Source organism: Hydra vulgaris, chromosome 04, assembly GCF_038396675.1.
Source record: "Hydra vulgaris chromosome 04, alternate assembly HydraT2T_AEP".
Lineage (NCBI taxonomy): Eukaryota > Metazoa > Cnidaria > Hydrozoa > Anthoathecata > Hydridae > Hydra > Hydra vulgaris.
This window is the reverse complement of record NC_088923.1, coordinates 32,145,251-32,161,478: the sequence shown is the minus strand read 5'-3', so window position 1 is coordinate 32,161,478 and position 16,228 is coordinate 32,145,251. Positions and strand designations below refer to the sequence as shown.

The following is a 16,228-nucleotide window of genomic DNA, read 5'->3' as shown; positions in this document are numbered from 1 at the left end:
AATTTGTTGGTAGTGAAAATTAAATTAATTATGACATCTTTACAATATTTTTTCCAATTGATCCAATTGATCATAGTATTTCCTATTAAATAAGAAATAAGAACCGGATGTTGAGATTTAAAGTAACTTTTTGAACCGAGCCTTAGAAAAATATTTTAAACATGTTTCATCTTTAAAGTATAAATCAGTAGCTATATTTATAGTTTCATTAAGTGGAATATTATAGAATATACAGTCCCATGACAATTTATTAGTGCCACCTACATTTTTTCTGTATTAATGATTTCTTGGGGTTATAAAATGCAGTAAACAATTTAAATGTATTCAAATACTTTTTATTTTTAATTGATTAACATTCATATACACAATAAAACCAAATAAATCTATAAAATAACGACAAAAATTAATAAACTTAATGATAGACACACATTGTATCAATATTTTGTGAGCCCACCTTTGGCATCAATAATTGCTTGGACGCATTGAAGCATGCTTTCAATACATTTTAATGACATTTCTTTTAAATTTATATCGTGGTTCCAATAATATATATTTTTTTCAATCAAATTAACTTTGTTTGTGATATTTTCTTTTGAAATTTTTCTCTTCAGGAGTTCCCAAACATTTTCTATTGGATTGACGTCTGGTGAGTCACCTGGCCAATCCAATAATGGAACTTTTTCTTCTGAGAGGAACTTTTTTATAGAATTTGTAGTATGGCAAAGGGCACCATCTTGCATAAATATAAATTTCTCCATTTCACCAAACCAATCCCTTAATTGTGGTAACAATCGATGTTGCAAGACATCTCAATACTGGTTTTGCCTCATTATGCCCTCTACAACATAGAGTCGACCCAAATCTTTTCCGCTTATCACGGACCAAATCATGACAGAAGTTGGATGTTTCACAGTTTTTATAACACGGTCTTTGTGATATTTTTCCGATTTTTTACGGCGAACATACTGAGCTTTGTTTGTCATGACTTGGAATGTGCTCTCATCACTAAAGCAAACCTGAAATAAAATATTGTTTTATAATTTCTCATTCCATGTGTGGTTTCATATAAAAATATTAAAATAATTTAAACACAAACCTGTTTCCAATCTTCTACTGTAAAGTTTTTATACTTCAGAGCCCATTTCAATCTATTTTCTTTCATTTTGAATGTTAACTTTGGCTTTTTTACTGGCCGTCTACTATTATAACTGAGATCATTGAGTCTTCTCTGCAATGTTCCGGTAAACATTTGAATTCCAGAGGCTTGTAATTTATTTTTTATGAAAGAATTAGTAGCAGTCCTATCCTCCTTTATTACTTTCGACAATGTTCTTTCACCACAAGGAGTCAAAAAAAAATTTTTACCACATTTACCTTTCCTTTTCGGTGAACAGTTATCACCATATCCAATTTTTTGACAACTCTCTGTACTGAGGTATGTGAAATACCACATTTTTTAGCAATTTCACGCTGTGAAAGTGTTTTTTCATTTATCAATGCTTTTATAAATCCAATTTTTGTTGGTGAAAGATCTCCTTTTTTACCCATTACTAAAAAATACAAGATTTTTGAGGTTAGAGCTGTAACATTATCAAAAATGACCTTTCTGTAATAATAATATTAGAAAATCTTTATTTACAAGTTTAAATTATATTAGTAAAACAAAAAAAAAACTAAATATTGCATTTACTTCTTCAGAATTCTAAAAAAAAAACGATAAAATAGACAGAGAAAAACAATCACATGCTTGTAAAGATGACAGTTGAGTAATAGTGTCGTGACAAGATGGCTTCCAGAAATGTCAGGGATGCCAATAGTAAAAAAAAATCTGAAGAAATTAACTTTATACATAATTGACTTCTTATAAATAACACATTTAAAATATATTACATTGCTTTTCAGTTGTTAAATTCAACTTGAATAAGAAAATATGAAAAAAATATTGGTAGCACTAATAAATTGTTATGGGACTGTATATTATGATTTATAATTGTTTTGATAATGACATTTACAATAAAATTGCAAGCAAATTTACAATAAAACAGCAAGAATTTATGCTTTACCTAAGATGCACAAACTCAGTAAAGATTCTTCTCTACCACCTTTTAGACCAATTATTCAAACAATCGGTACATATAATTACAAACTTGGCTAAAGCTTCTAAAGCTCAGTTCAAAAAATTACTTTAAGTCTCAACATCCAGTTCACATTTCTTATTTAACAGAAAATATTATGATCAATTGGAAATAATATTGTAAAGATGCTATAATTAATGTATGTATGGTTGTATGTGTGTGTGTGTGTGTGTGTGTATATATATATATATATATATATATATATATATATATATATATATATATATATATATATGTATGTATATATAAGTATGTATGTATGTATTTTGAAAATATTAAATAAGTTTTTATTGTCACTGAAATAATTTTTTAAAATCCATTCAAAGCATTTAAACATTTAAGTGCTTCTAAATATTAAAAAAATTATTTTTTATGTATATAGGCAATGTGGTTAATGTTGCAACAAGAATCTGCAGATGATTATGTGATTGCAACTAATGAAACGCATACTGTTAGAGAGTTTGTGGAAAAAGCATTTAGTCTTGTTAATGTCAAAATCAGGTTGATTTTAAATTCATCATTAATACGATCTTTAAAAACCTAATATTCTAGTAACACATATATGCTTTAATGTCATTGTATCACCAAACAATATCTTTATATCATCTAACAATATTCTTGTATCATCTAACAATATCTTTGTATCACCTAACAATATCCTTGTATTACCTAACAATACCCTTATTTCACATAACAATAAGCAAAAAACTTTTTTTTTTTTTTTTTTTTTTGAATCTGAAGATGGGAAGGTAAAGGAGCTAATGAGGTGGGCTTTGATGACATCTCAAACAAAATTCGAGTTAGAATCAGTCCAAAGTATTACCGCCCAGCAGAAGTTGTAAGTTTTATTTCATTTAATTTTTTATTAAATTAAAATATGTATAGTTCAGTAGATTTGTATAATAAAAGATATACATTGTATAATAAGTTTTTATTGTATAACAATAGTAACATACACTTAAAATAGACCACAAATGGTTCAAAATCTAAGTAAGATGAATCTTCAGAAGAAAAATGTTTTTATAAAATAAGTTAAAATAATCAAGGTTCTGTAAATAATGCAGGAAAGCTACCAACATTTACCTGTGTGTACATTATTTAAGCCTTTTTTATTAAAATCGGTTTACTTTCTGAGGTGACTTAAAAAACTCTCCTTAAAGGACAGTGCAACATTTTTCCTACACACTCTGTGTTTAAAATTAAAAAAATCTATAATAAACTATAATAAAAATCTATAATAAAATATCTATAAAAAATAAAAATAAAAAAAATCTATAAAAATCTATAATAAAATCTATAAATAAAAGAAACATAACAGTTTATCAAAATTATTAGCATGAGTATAACAAAATTTATTATAATTAGCATGAGAGTTATATCATAATAGCACAAAATAGCAATAACATGATAATTAACCATGAAAACTTATTTCTTAATGTTACTAGTAAACTAAATTATTATTTTCTTAATTATTGTTCTAAGTTTTTGACTAACTAAATTCAAACAGTATTTCAACAGTAGGTAACCTAATGAAGTGAGGTAAAACTAAAGAAATCGAAAAAGTAATTTAATAAACAGTAGACAGGTTTGAATTTCTATAAAATATATAATCCATTAAATTATAAAAATACAAGTCTAGGATATATACATACACAAATATACATACACAAGCCTAGGAGTTTGCAACGAAAAATGTATAGCTAAAGAAATAAAAAAAAGAAAGAAAAAAAAAGAAAGTAATGAAAAACCTGTTTCAATCTTTGACTTGTTTTGAAAATGTTACATTTCAAAAGAAATCAAAGATTTAGGGTAAAATAATTTGCACAACTTGCATAACAGGTTAATTGTTAATTAATTTAAGTTAATTAATGCTGAAGGTTTGAGTTTTATCTAAATCTTGATAGCCATAATAATCTGTATTAATAAAAACATTGTTGTAAATTCTCCAGATATTCAGATGCATACAGATTATATATACAGAATTCTCCAGAGGAAAGAATCTCTGGTTTATCTAGTTTTTCAGTTTTAACAAACTTTTTAACAAAAGTTGGCTTCTTAGTTGATTATAAAGTAAAAATGATCTTTAACAATTAAAATTGTTTCTAAATATTTGTGGCATGTAGATCATCTCTCAGATGAAAAAATAAGCATATTAGTTTTTAAATGTGTTTAAAAAGACTAGAAAGTTTATTTGCTTACATTCTATTTGGTAAAATAAATTATATTTTTGCATTCATGTGTGGAATGTTATATAAAAAAATTATTTACCACTTCAGGAAGTTGTGTTTTTTTTTTTTATTCTTTTTGTTTTTTTACATTATCGCTCCATCAAGGCTACAAGCAACCACTATAAGAGTTGGAAGTTACTGGAAGAGAAAAGATAAAGCTAATAGAGCAAGATAACGATTGACAGATGACTTAAAGATTGCTAATTATATGAATCAGGAAAGCAAGATGAAGGAAGTGAATTCCAAAGAACTGATGTTCAAGGGAAAAAAACAGATGAATAAGAGTTTTTGGAGCACTTAGGAACAGTCACAGAAAAAGGATGAGACTTAATTGAATGACGAGTAACACAAGAATGAATTTTAGTAGATGGCACAAGAGATGCTAGCTCTTTAGAGCAGTGCCCATTATAGTATTTGTAGAAAAGAGAAAGAGAAGCAACATTACGAAGATGTGATAATGGTTGGAGGTTGGCTGCAAGAGCAGGTCCAACTGTGTTTACAATGCATTTTTGCACCTTGTCTAAAAGAGAAAGGGCATTATTAGAAGATTCGCCCCAGATATGACAACAGTATTCCATACAAGGTCAGATTTGAGATTTATATAGAGAATAGAATTTGGGGTAAGAAAGTGTCAAGCTTGATAAAAAGATGCAACCTCAACAGATGCTAACTTTGCAATGGATTTAATATATAGTTTCCAAGAAAGATCAGAACTAAGAATTAATCCTAGAAGATGAAGGGTAAATGACTCATCGAGTGCATTACTGTTCATAAATATAGGAAGATCTAAATTATTGCGATAACGATTGGCTGAAAAAATTGAGTTTTATCTGAATTAAAGTTCACCACCACCCAATTATTAAAGTCTTTCTAAATTTTAAAAGAAATTCTAACTTAACTTAAAAAGGGGTGTCACTGCAGAAAGTATATTTTTTGTTAAACATAACAAATTTTCTGTCTTAACTAAAATTGTTTTTATTATTTAAGTATAACTACTTAGTTACTTAACTAATTGTATTATATTTAACTTATTTTATAAATTGCTAAACTAAATAATTAAAATTAATTCAATTCAACTCCACAATTAAAAAGAGGAACCACAGAATTAGAAAAAAATATGTATTTAAAACAAAACAAATAATTAAAAGCATGAAGCATTAATTTTTATAATTTTTTGTTATAAGGAATATTTACAAGGTGACCCTTCAAAAGCTGAGAAAGTATTGGGTTGGAAAAGAAAAGTCTCCTTTGATGTAAGAAAATTAACTTTTATTATGTGTAAATCTTTTTTTAATCTTTTAGGGTACAATTGTATCTCAGGATTTTTTTTTAAATCATTTTATTATTTATTTTTTTAGTTATACTTTTTAGTAACAAATAACAATATATATGCATATATATATTTTTTATATATATAAACTAACTGATAACAAATTATAACTAACATAAACTACTAAACAATTCCCGCCTCTAAACGATCTAAAACACATAATCCATAATTTCGACTAAAAAAATCGCAGCATAATTAAGAAACTCTGAGTAGCAATATTCTATTATAAATATTAGCATTTAGCTAACTCCTGGTACTGTGGGTAACAGTAACTAATGTTTATTATATATATTTATATATATATATGTATATATGTGTGTGTGTGTGTATATATATTTATGTGTGTATATACATATGTATATATATGTGTGTATATATATATATATATATATATATATATATATATATATATATATATATATATATATATATATATATATATATTTATAAATATGTGTATATATATATATATTTATATATATGTATATATATATGTGCATGGCCTACTATAAACACGGCCGGATTTGTTGCCTTGAACGCAAAAAATTAGTGGGCCGATTTTAGGTTTTTAGCTTTTGAATCAAAACCTGAAGGTAATTCTATAAAGACATTAATAATATTTAAATAATTTGCTCTTAGCTATAATTATTACTATTACCAAAATTCTTAACCTTCAAACACTAAAACAGTTAGCTAATAATAAATCATGATTGCATTAAGCCGAATGAACTATCTATTTTAGCCATCAATTTTAATCTACAAAATCTTAGTCTTAAAATTATTGGTTCAAACAACTAAAATTAACAAAAATGTTAGTAAAACTAGCATAATTTTTAAATGTACACATTTACTGAAAGCATTTACATATATTACAAAAAGATCAATCAAGTCAAGTTTCTTTTGTTTCTCAAAAAAACAATATACATATACTATGTTGTTATGGGTTTATTCATTTGTCTTTTTTGGTTTGTCGAACTTTAAAGGCAGCAACTTCATTTTTTCTAATGTTTCCATTTATAATTTGTTGCTCATTGTTAAAATATATGTTGGTAATAATTGTGTTTACCAAATGCCTTCCCCATTCCTCATGTTCTATACACATAAAATCACTATCACTTGGTTGATATTTTTCTAGCGCTAGCAAGGATGCATTTTTTATATCATGGGAATACTTTAATAACATTTTCTTTACAGTGTCCAGAATTATAAACCCATTACAAACATAGTTAGCTAATTCTTTGGAAGGTTTTGTTAAACCACCACGTGAAAGAATTTCCAGATATTCTGTTGAGACTTTATTGAAACTTAATGATTTCAGACAGTTAGAACAGTTATATTTATCCCCAATCATTTTCGTGATGTAACCAGATATATTGATTGCAACTTCGTAAGAGTCATGACAAAGCTCATTCTCTTGAATTTCATTGCTATATTTTTCCAATTTTATTAAAAGTTCATTTCTGTCAATTTTTTTATCAAGTTTAAGATTGCTCGTCCAACAATTGATATTGGCTTTAATTAAGGATTTCATGCATAATATCTTTTCAGAGCTTTGAACTTCACGTAAACTGACTAAAAATCTTCCACCGCTCATTTGTCGATATTTACTGAAATGTCTTTCTAATGGATCAGTTTGAAACCTGCTAGTTAAAACATATTTATATCCTTCTGAAAATAAATCTTCAATCAGACTTGCAGTACCCTTCAGTGTTGTAATTAATGCATTAGTTGTTTGAGCAGATAAAGTATACTTATTACATCTTTGAAACTGCAAGTTTTTCCATTCATTAATCCATGTTGCAAAAACTCGAAAAAATTGTGACTTTTTGTCACCTGGAATAGCTGCATTACCAATCCTATTGTTTGTATTAAACATTACCTTTGAATTAGAAATAGTCCACCAAATATTAATAAGCCTTAGAAATCCAGCAGCTGCAGTTTCGTTTGGAAAATAGCTGATGATTGCAGCAGAGGTGGTTTCATCAAAAATATTTAAAGCTAAAGGAACACTTTGTTTGTTGTTTCCTGGATGTAAAGTTTGGGCAGACAATTTGAAAGCTTTTTTTAAGTTAGCAGGTAACAATTCATCTTTCTCATAAACATTATGCAATAAACTCCGAGAAATTTCTCCAGCTTCAACATGAATAATATCACCAAACTCAATAAAATCAAAAGGTGGAAATACAAACCGTTTTGAATTTAATAAATTATTTCTAATGTTTTTCAGTAAATGAACACTGTCATATAAATTGTAAACCCGGTGTCCCATAAAAGTAAAATATATTTCATTATCTTGTTCACCAAACTTTAAACGTAGAATTTTAAATGCTGAAACATTTGTTGCATAGTTGTCAGTTATTATAGCTCGTACATTAAAAGATGCTTTATATAAAGTATCTAACGTTTCTTCTATATGTGAACTAATCATGGAACCAGAAATTTGAAATTCTGGACAGGCCTTAATTACAAAGGGGATAGATTCTTTCAAGCTAACCACCATGAACACAACTATACCAGAATAGAAATTACCATCATCATCAGCACCAATTAAACTTCCTCCATGATATTGGACACCTTTTTGTAAATACATCTCATCAATTAAAACAACACAGTCAGCACTAATACTACCATTTTCCAAAAGTAATAATAATCCTGATAATGGATCAATGCCACCCTTTGAAAGTGATTTTAAATAAGACAACGAAGGAAGTGGAAACTCTTCTAATAGCAAAGTATAAGCCTGTTTTGATGTATATCTGTGCATTAGAGAAAATCTAATGATTTCATTTGTGTAGATTGGACGTCCTTGTGGTTTATAAAAAGATAATTTATATAAATCTGATAATACACTTTTTGATACGTTCTTTGCAATTTCATGCATATAAGAAACAAAATTAACAAGCATACTGGCACTGGTCAATTTACAAACACTGCCTTCTCTAAACCATTTAGGCAATGGAACTGGGATACCTTTCATATGTAGCTTTACATGTAAGTCTTTATCAATAGTAATACTCTCAATGTTAGGAGTAACATCCCCGTCGTCGAAATAAATTCGAAGCAATAACACACGGTTATCAACTAGTTTAAATGAAAATCCTGCTGGACAAAAACATTCATTAAGATCTATAATGCTTTTAATTGTATCATGTTTTCTAAAATCGTATGTTTCTTCGAGAAAAAGATGAGAATATATACGAACTGCAGGAGGCTTACGTAAAGCTGAGGTTGATTGAATTAAAGATGGCTTTGATAGGATGTTTTGGTTGGTAATAATTGTTGGTATAGGATTTTCGCAATAATTCAATGTTATACGTTTACCTCTTTTCAAATATTTATCTTCAAAATGATCGATACATATAACTGAGTTTTCTGTGGGGCTCCAATCAGCTCGGTTGACAAACTTAATCCAACAATTTTGAAGATCTAACTGATTGCTATCAGGAAAACTAAACACAGTTTTGTATGTTACGTGGTTGCTGTTACTGGAACATTCTTCAATCTTTCGCTTATAATTACTTCTACAACCAACAACACAACACTTTTTTGGCATTGCAAAATAAAGTATTACTTGAATTAAAAAAAGTTTAATTTAAGATTGTTAAATCGGTTCATTGTAAACTTCAAACTCGTGTTTTTTCAGCCCACTAATTTTTTGCGTTCAAGGCAACAAATCCGGCCGTGTTATATAGTAGGCCATGTATATGTGTATATATATATATATTTATATGTATGTGTATATATATATATATATTTATATGTATGTGTATATATATATATATATATATATATATAGATAGATAGATAGATAGATAGATAGATAGATAGATATATATAGAGAGAGAGAGAGAGAAAAGTTATTACATAAATGTATTTTATTAAAGTATATTTCAGATTCTCATGCAAGTTAGCCATAATCAGATGTTAAGAATCCTAAAAATGCTTTGACTAAAAAAGGCTTACATTAAAAATACTTTCGAGTATACTCTGTAATGACATTAAAGTTATTGATCATAAATTTATTTTTATGCTAACATTTAGATGTTTGTTTTTCTTGTTTAAAAAATTTAATGGTGAAGGTAACATTGTTGCTTAAATATTTTACATTATTTTGAGCATGAAGAAATTTGTTGGCCATTACACAATTCAGTATATATTTTTTAAAAACAAGCAGACAGATCCAACAATATTGGACTTGCTGAAAAACATTTCAAGATTGATGCTACATTAAAAATTGTTTTCTTTATGAAAGTAAATTAATTTATACTAAAATTTTCAAGTTTATATGAAAATCAAAAAATGATCTTAGTTTCCAACTCGCCTAAAAAATTCTTGACTGATCAAACCATTTAAACCTGGTGATAAATTGCACAATTTATCACGTGTTTAAAAATGATAAATTGCTTCAATTTACACTTAAGAAGAAATATAGTTTCATTACCATAAAATTTATTAAACATAAGAAATTAACTGTGTCTGTATGTCTTCACAAAAATAGTTTATGATCAATAAATTTAATTTAATAACTTAATTTAATAAGTAAAATTTACATATTTTTAATAATTTTTATTTCCTCCTTTATTTTATATTGTTAGACAGAAATGTTTGAAAGTTTCCTTGGCACCATATTCTTTTATGTTTTTGAATTCAAATAAATTCAAATTTTGACTTATCAGAACATACAGTAGTGTTACAAAATTTGTTTTTTCTTGCAAGTTTACAGGGTTATTTGCTTTCTATTTTTTCTTGTTTCGGTACGTGATTACTGTTTTTACATAGTGAGACAATGCCAGACAATCAGGCCAGAATACATATGCACCATCTGAATTATACTTATCAATGAATGGAATTTTTCTTAATGCTTTTGTGTAAATAGATTTCTTGATTTATAGCCAGTCCACTAGGCACAAAATAGGGGTGAGAAATTTTTAGAAAAAGCAATCCATATAAGTAATTTTTTGTTTTGTTTGAATTAAATTTTACATTGTTAGTATAAAGTATATCATTTGCTTTGATACAGGAGTGATTTAACATGAAATAAAACTCATTGTCAAAGATTGGTTTACAACTTTTGAATTTCTGACACGATCGACTGCACTTAGTTTTAGTAACTGCTTTTTGATAGTCAGAGCAATTAGGAATTTTTTTTCTTGGTTTTTAATATTTACTAGTGTGTTAAAGCTCTTTATCTTATTTTTATTTATTTTAATGTTTGTCTTGGTCATTTTTTTTTAGCCTTTTCTATATAATTCAAAATAGTTGGATCTTATTTATTTATTATTTGGATCTGCATTTAGTTTATCTGGTATTTTATTGAAGACGGCTCAGAAAAGATTATTTGTGGCTGTATAGGTTACCTAAGAGACAAAAAACTGCGATACAAAACTCCCATAATTTTGTTGTGACTTAAGTAGGAAGACCATGTTGAAAAACTCATCTAAACTACACAGGCGTGCAAACATGGTTGTTAAACTATAATAAAAAATAAAAAAATTATAAAATAGTAATAAAAAAGATTTGGTATTTAAGTATGATTGATAACTCAATTCATTTGTAATCGCAAGTCTATTCGAATGAGGTTCTAAGTTTTTTTCAAAAATTTTTTTGATTTTTTTTAAAAAGATTTTTTATTATTTTGTAATAATTTGTCTTTTGAAACATAATGCTAAAATTAAAAAAATCATTATATTTATTAATTTTAAGTAATTTATTGTTATTTATAAAGCTTGTTAGTTTCGAGAATATTTGCTGGAACATTTGCATTTACAAAATGTATTTAACTTTCGTGTGGACTGCGGAGCATTGACTACTATCCTGACAATCACATATACTTTATGTGAATTTTATTTATCTAACATAACTCTTAATGAAGAGAACCCACAACATTGACAAACATATGCTTAGCAGCATACATCTCACATCTCGAAATAATACTTTACTTTTCTTTTTTATAATTTATGTTGATTTTTTTCTATTAATATTCCTATTATTATAATATCCTTATTAGTAAGTACTGTAAAATACCCTGTTTAAATGATTAGAGGTTACCTGCTAGCTGTTTAATAAAACAAATAATTCTACTCCACTTCAGATACTTTTTGTAACATTACAGTCACGTGACATGCACAGTTAATTTTGTCATCTATACAAATTATAAAACACATTTTGTACTACATACCTTAACCTATTAGTGTACCAATTCCCTTATGGTTTTAATTTATTAATGCTACTTGTCGCGAAATATTTATGCATGATATTGTTACTATATTGTTGTCATTTTATTTTAATATTCTAGATTATTAATAGTTTTTATATATATGACTACTAGAATCCATGTCTAGCTTACATTATACCAGTTTAAATAACTTTCAACCGTATTTATACTAATTACTCGTACTAATGATACATGCTACTACAACATATATATACACACACTCTACAATGACTATTTACATCACATGCACAGCTATAAGAAATTAAAGCAGTTCACAACTATCACCAATCATCATCATACTGCAACAAATCATTCATCATGCTGCAACAAATCAACAAAACCACCTATAATAGTAAGAAAGTTGTACTGAACTCCACTAAGTCTCAGTTCTCTGGTCTCAGTTTTAATACAGAGGTTTGTGTCAATTGTTCTGATGGGATACCCTGAAAAAAGTCTTTTTGTGATAACACAAAGGGATACTCTAAAAAAAAGATACCCTGGTGTATACCCAGAGTGGATCCTCTTGTGGGATGCCAGCCTCGGATGAAAGGTCTTCTTGTGTTGATACTGTACTCATACTGTACCATTAGCCATGAATCTATACCATTTTTGAGGCGTCTATGAAACACATATACCTATAATATATGTTTATCTTGTTGATAATACAGACCACATGTTAACCACTTATAAAACAAATAATTCAGCTTCATCACTGACACTTTCTATCCATCACTTTTACACTCTACACTAACAACTTTTCATTAGCACAACAATGACTCTTACTTTCCTCGACTATTGTTTATTATTTCTGTTTATATCTACTACATTTTACTATGATTAATTTTTAGTATTTTACTTCTTAAAGGCTCTTTGTTTTTTACTGGACATCTGTCATTTTGTACTTTTATCTCACTCTGCAACACTCTTTTTAACTTATTATGCATCTCTAAAATGTTCACTGCTCGTTGCAGCTTCACTAAAATGCATTTACAAAAAATTATTTGAATTAACTTTAGGTAGTTTTTTGTTATTCATAAAGCTTGTTAGTTTCCAGGGTCCGATATTTTCTGATCAATATTTTCTGGAAATTGGAGGATTTGTTCAAAAGTAAATGTGTGAAAATAAAATTGACAAAAAAACTTGAACGTGAAAATCTAAATAGAAATGACTTATTGATATACATATAAATGAAATGTGAAATATCATATATATGTATAATATACATATATAGTATTGGTTATTAATAAAAATCCATTGCTTTATTTTGGTATGAGTTTAAGTTTAAAATTAAATATTTTAAAATTTGAAAGAGATTTTTTCATTCATTTTTTTTATTGAAATAAATCAAGTTTATCATAAAAAAGTAATAAAAAAAATTTAAATTAAAATATTGAAAAGAAAACAAGTGTTCGTATGTATCAAAAAAAAAAAGGGGCAAACTAAACAAACCACAACAACAAACCGTAATAAATTTTAACAAAACACAAAAAAATAAAAAACAACAAAATTAATATTCTGTTGACAATCCTTTAGCTTTTCAGCATTCATTGATCCGTTTCGGCATGGAATTTACTAAATTCTGAGTAATATCTTTTGGGACATTACTCAGCGGTTTTGTTACTTCTTCTTTCAGCTGGTCCAGATTTTTAATTTCATTTTTACCAAGATTGTGGTCTAACCAAGACCATAAATTATCTATGTAGTTGAGATCTGGACTATTGACAAACCAAAACATGGTTTTAATGTTAATTTGCAAGCCATTGCTTGCAAATCTTAGCAGTATGACATGGAGCATTACCTGGTTTTAAGATAATTTCCATGTCTTTTTGGAAAATGTCAATAGAAGGCATTAAATAATTATCAAATATATCTAAATATCTTTGAGAATCAAGCCTTCCATCAAATAGTTTGAAGCAACCGACGCCATAGTTCATGCAGGCCTAGATGCCTATACTGCCACTGCCTTGTTTTATTCTATACATAGAATCTGGGTTCATCTTTTCATGTGGCGTTCTTCTCTGCATTACTGGGTTTTTTCTCGAATCAACCTCAACGTTCATTTCATTGCTGAAAAGAACATTATACCACATGCTCTGAGACCAAATTTTATGAGCTAAACACCAATTTTTTCTTGCTTTATGATGTCTTTTTGATGACGTAATTTGTTGCAAGCAGCTCGCCACATGTAATTGTGTTTTTGTAGTACTCTTTTAATTTTTCGAGCACTGGCTACAACTCCAGAAGCTTCTTGTCATTTTCGACTAAGATCAGTAGATAATAACTTTCTTTTCTTATTTTTTCACTATGCGATAAAGTGAACGTTCATTTCTTTCATTTAAAATGCTGGGGACTTCAATTTTTAATTGTATTGCACTTGTGATATCGGTTGACTATTCTGCAAACAGTTGCATGTGTTGTGTTTAAATGTTTAACTATTTTTCTCATTGAGACGTTTTGTTCATTGTTCATTGATTGCTATAATTTTACATTTTGTCATATTATCAATAGTTTTTCCAGTCATTCTGGTTGTTTTATCGCTGAAATGTTGTAGTTAACTCGATACTAATTTTTAAAGCACATTTTTTCAAAAAAATTTTAAATATTCATAAGAACTTCTCAAGTAATTATTAAATTCTCTAGTAATCATTAATAATTCGCAAATAAGTTCAAAGTTTTACTCAAAGACTAATGAAATTTTGAAGGAAGTTTGAAATAATATAGTGGATTAATATAGTGAAATAATATAGTGCATCCATTAATATTTTTATGAATATCTATATTTATTTGAAAGAAAATATGATGCTCATCAGTTAACACTTTATATTTGAAAAGAATCAAATGATCATTGACTTATTATCAATCAAAGTCGAATGATATCAAAAAAAAGATGAACTGTTATTATTTGCCAATACTGTATATATATTTTTATTTTTTTATTTTTTTTTACACTAAAGAAAATGTTTTAGCTAAAATTAAAAAAAAACTGTTTTAATTTTTATTTATTTATAGGTTTCATATAAAAGGAACCCATCATATTTGCAGTTTTTTTAGTATCAATATCTGCAGTATAGATCAGTATAAAAGTTCATAGGCTGGTTTCACATTTGAATATGTTGAAAAAAGATATGATTATATAAATTTATCTACTTAAAAAATATGTTTCTACACTTTATATGGTCATACCTTTTAAAAACTACACGCTTTTATTTAACCCCTCCCTCTTTAATTATGTACGCACTCTACAGATTCCTTTAAAAAGAACAAGGTTCGAAGTTTAGTCTGTCTTTGTGAGCTACGATCGCTTCCGTTATTCAATTAACAACTTGTAAACATTTTTTATGAATATTTAAACTTTTTTTTTTTTGATGTTAACAAAATATTTTAAAATTTAGGATTCTTTGATATAATTTTAAAATTTGGGATTCTTTTATAAAATGTTATAAAATTTTTGAAAAAATTTTTGAACTTTTTTATCAGAATTTTTTCCATTACTTAAGTGTAAAGAACAGTGTGCATAAAGTTTTACACCAACTTCAACTTTAAAGGCCTGTAAAATGAGTACTATACGAATAATGTAAAAAAGTATTTTTCATTTTGTAATCATCTCATTTATGTCGCATTTGTTTAGGAGCTCGTTAAAGAAATGGTAGAGGCAGATATTCAACTTATGAAAACCAATCCTGAAGCTTAGTTTATTATGTTATTTTTTAAATTTAGAAAGTTCTTAGAAGTTTTAAATAAATAAATAGCGATTTCGTGGGAAAAAACATATTTAAATTGCGATTCTGATGAGAAAAAAAATTTATAGTAGGTATCTTAGTTGCTTAATTTGTTTTTTTATTTATTTTTATGTTCATTTTTCTTATATTTTCATATATCTTTATTTAAATTTTGTCATGATTGTGTAATTTTTTATTATGATGTATCTTATAGATTTTTTATAATGATGTCATCTTGTAAATTTTTTTACAATTATGTCATTGGTGGAGTTATTTATGTTGTTATTTACATTTTAATACTGACAAGATATGTTTTTGTAAAGATGAATTAACTTAGTCTTTTTTTTTCTCTACAATTTCACTTTATTTCTGTTGATATTTTGTTTATAGTCATTTATTTTCATCTTGACTTTGTCACTATTATTTTCATTTTGTCACTATTATTTTCATCTTTACTTTGTCACTTTACTGTGTCACTATCCCGTATTCCATACAGCCAGCCCTTGATTATCAAATTGGCAAAGTAGGCGATCGCCAAGAAAATATCAATTCAAAAAGGCGCCTTTTTTTTCTGAACAGTAAATTTTTTGTACTGTGTTTGT

General features: G+C 27.1%; 1 protein-coding gene across 1 annotated transcript in view; it reads left to right on the top strand.

The window, feature by feature from the left end:
• LOC100215889 (GDP-mannose 4,6 dehydratase) overlaps positions 1-15,954 on the top strand; it is a 39,509-nt gene extending 23,555 nt beyond the window's left edge. The window contains exons 10-13 of the mRNA XM_065796094.1: positions 2,518-2,636; positions 2,877-2,973; positions 5,548-5,616; positions 15,536-15,954. Coding sequence (XP_065652166.1) covers positions 2,518-2,636; positions 2,877-2,973; positions 5,548-5,616; positions 15,536-15,598 — 348 coding nt within the window. The 3' untranslated portion in view covers positions 15,599-15,954. The remainder of the gene's footprint in view (positions 1-2,517; positions 2,637-2,876; positions 2,974-5,547; positions 5,617-15,535) is intronic.
• The last annotated feature ends 274 nt before the right edge of the window (positions 15,955-16,228 follow it).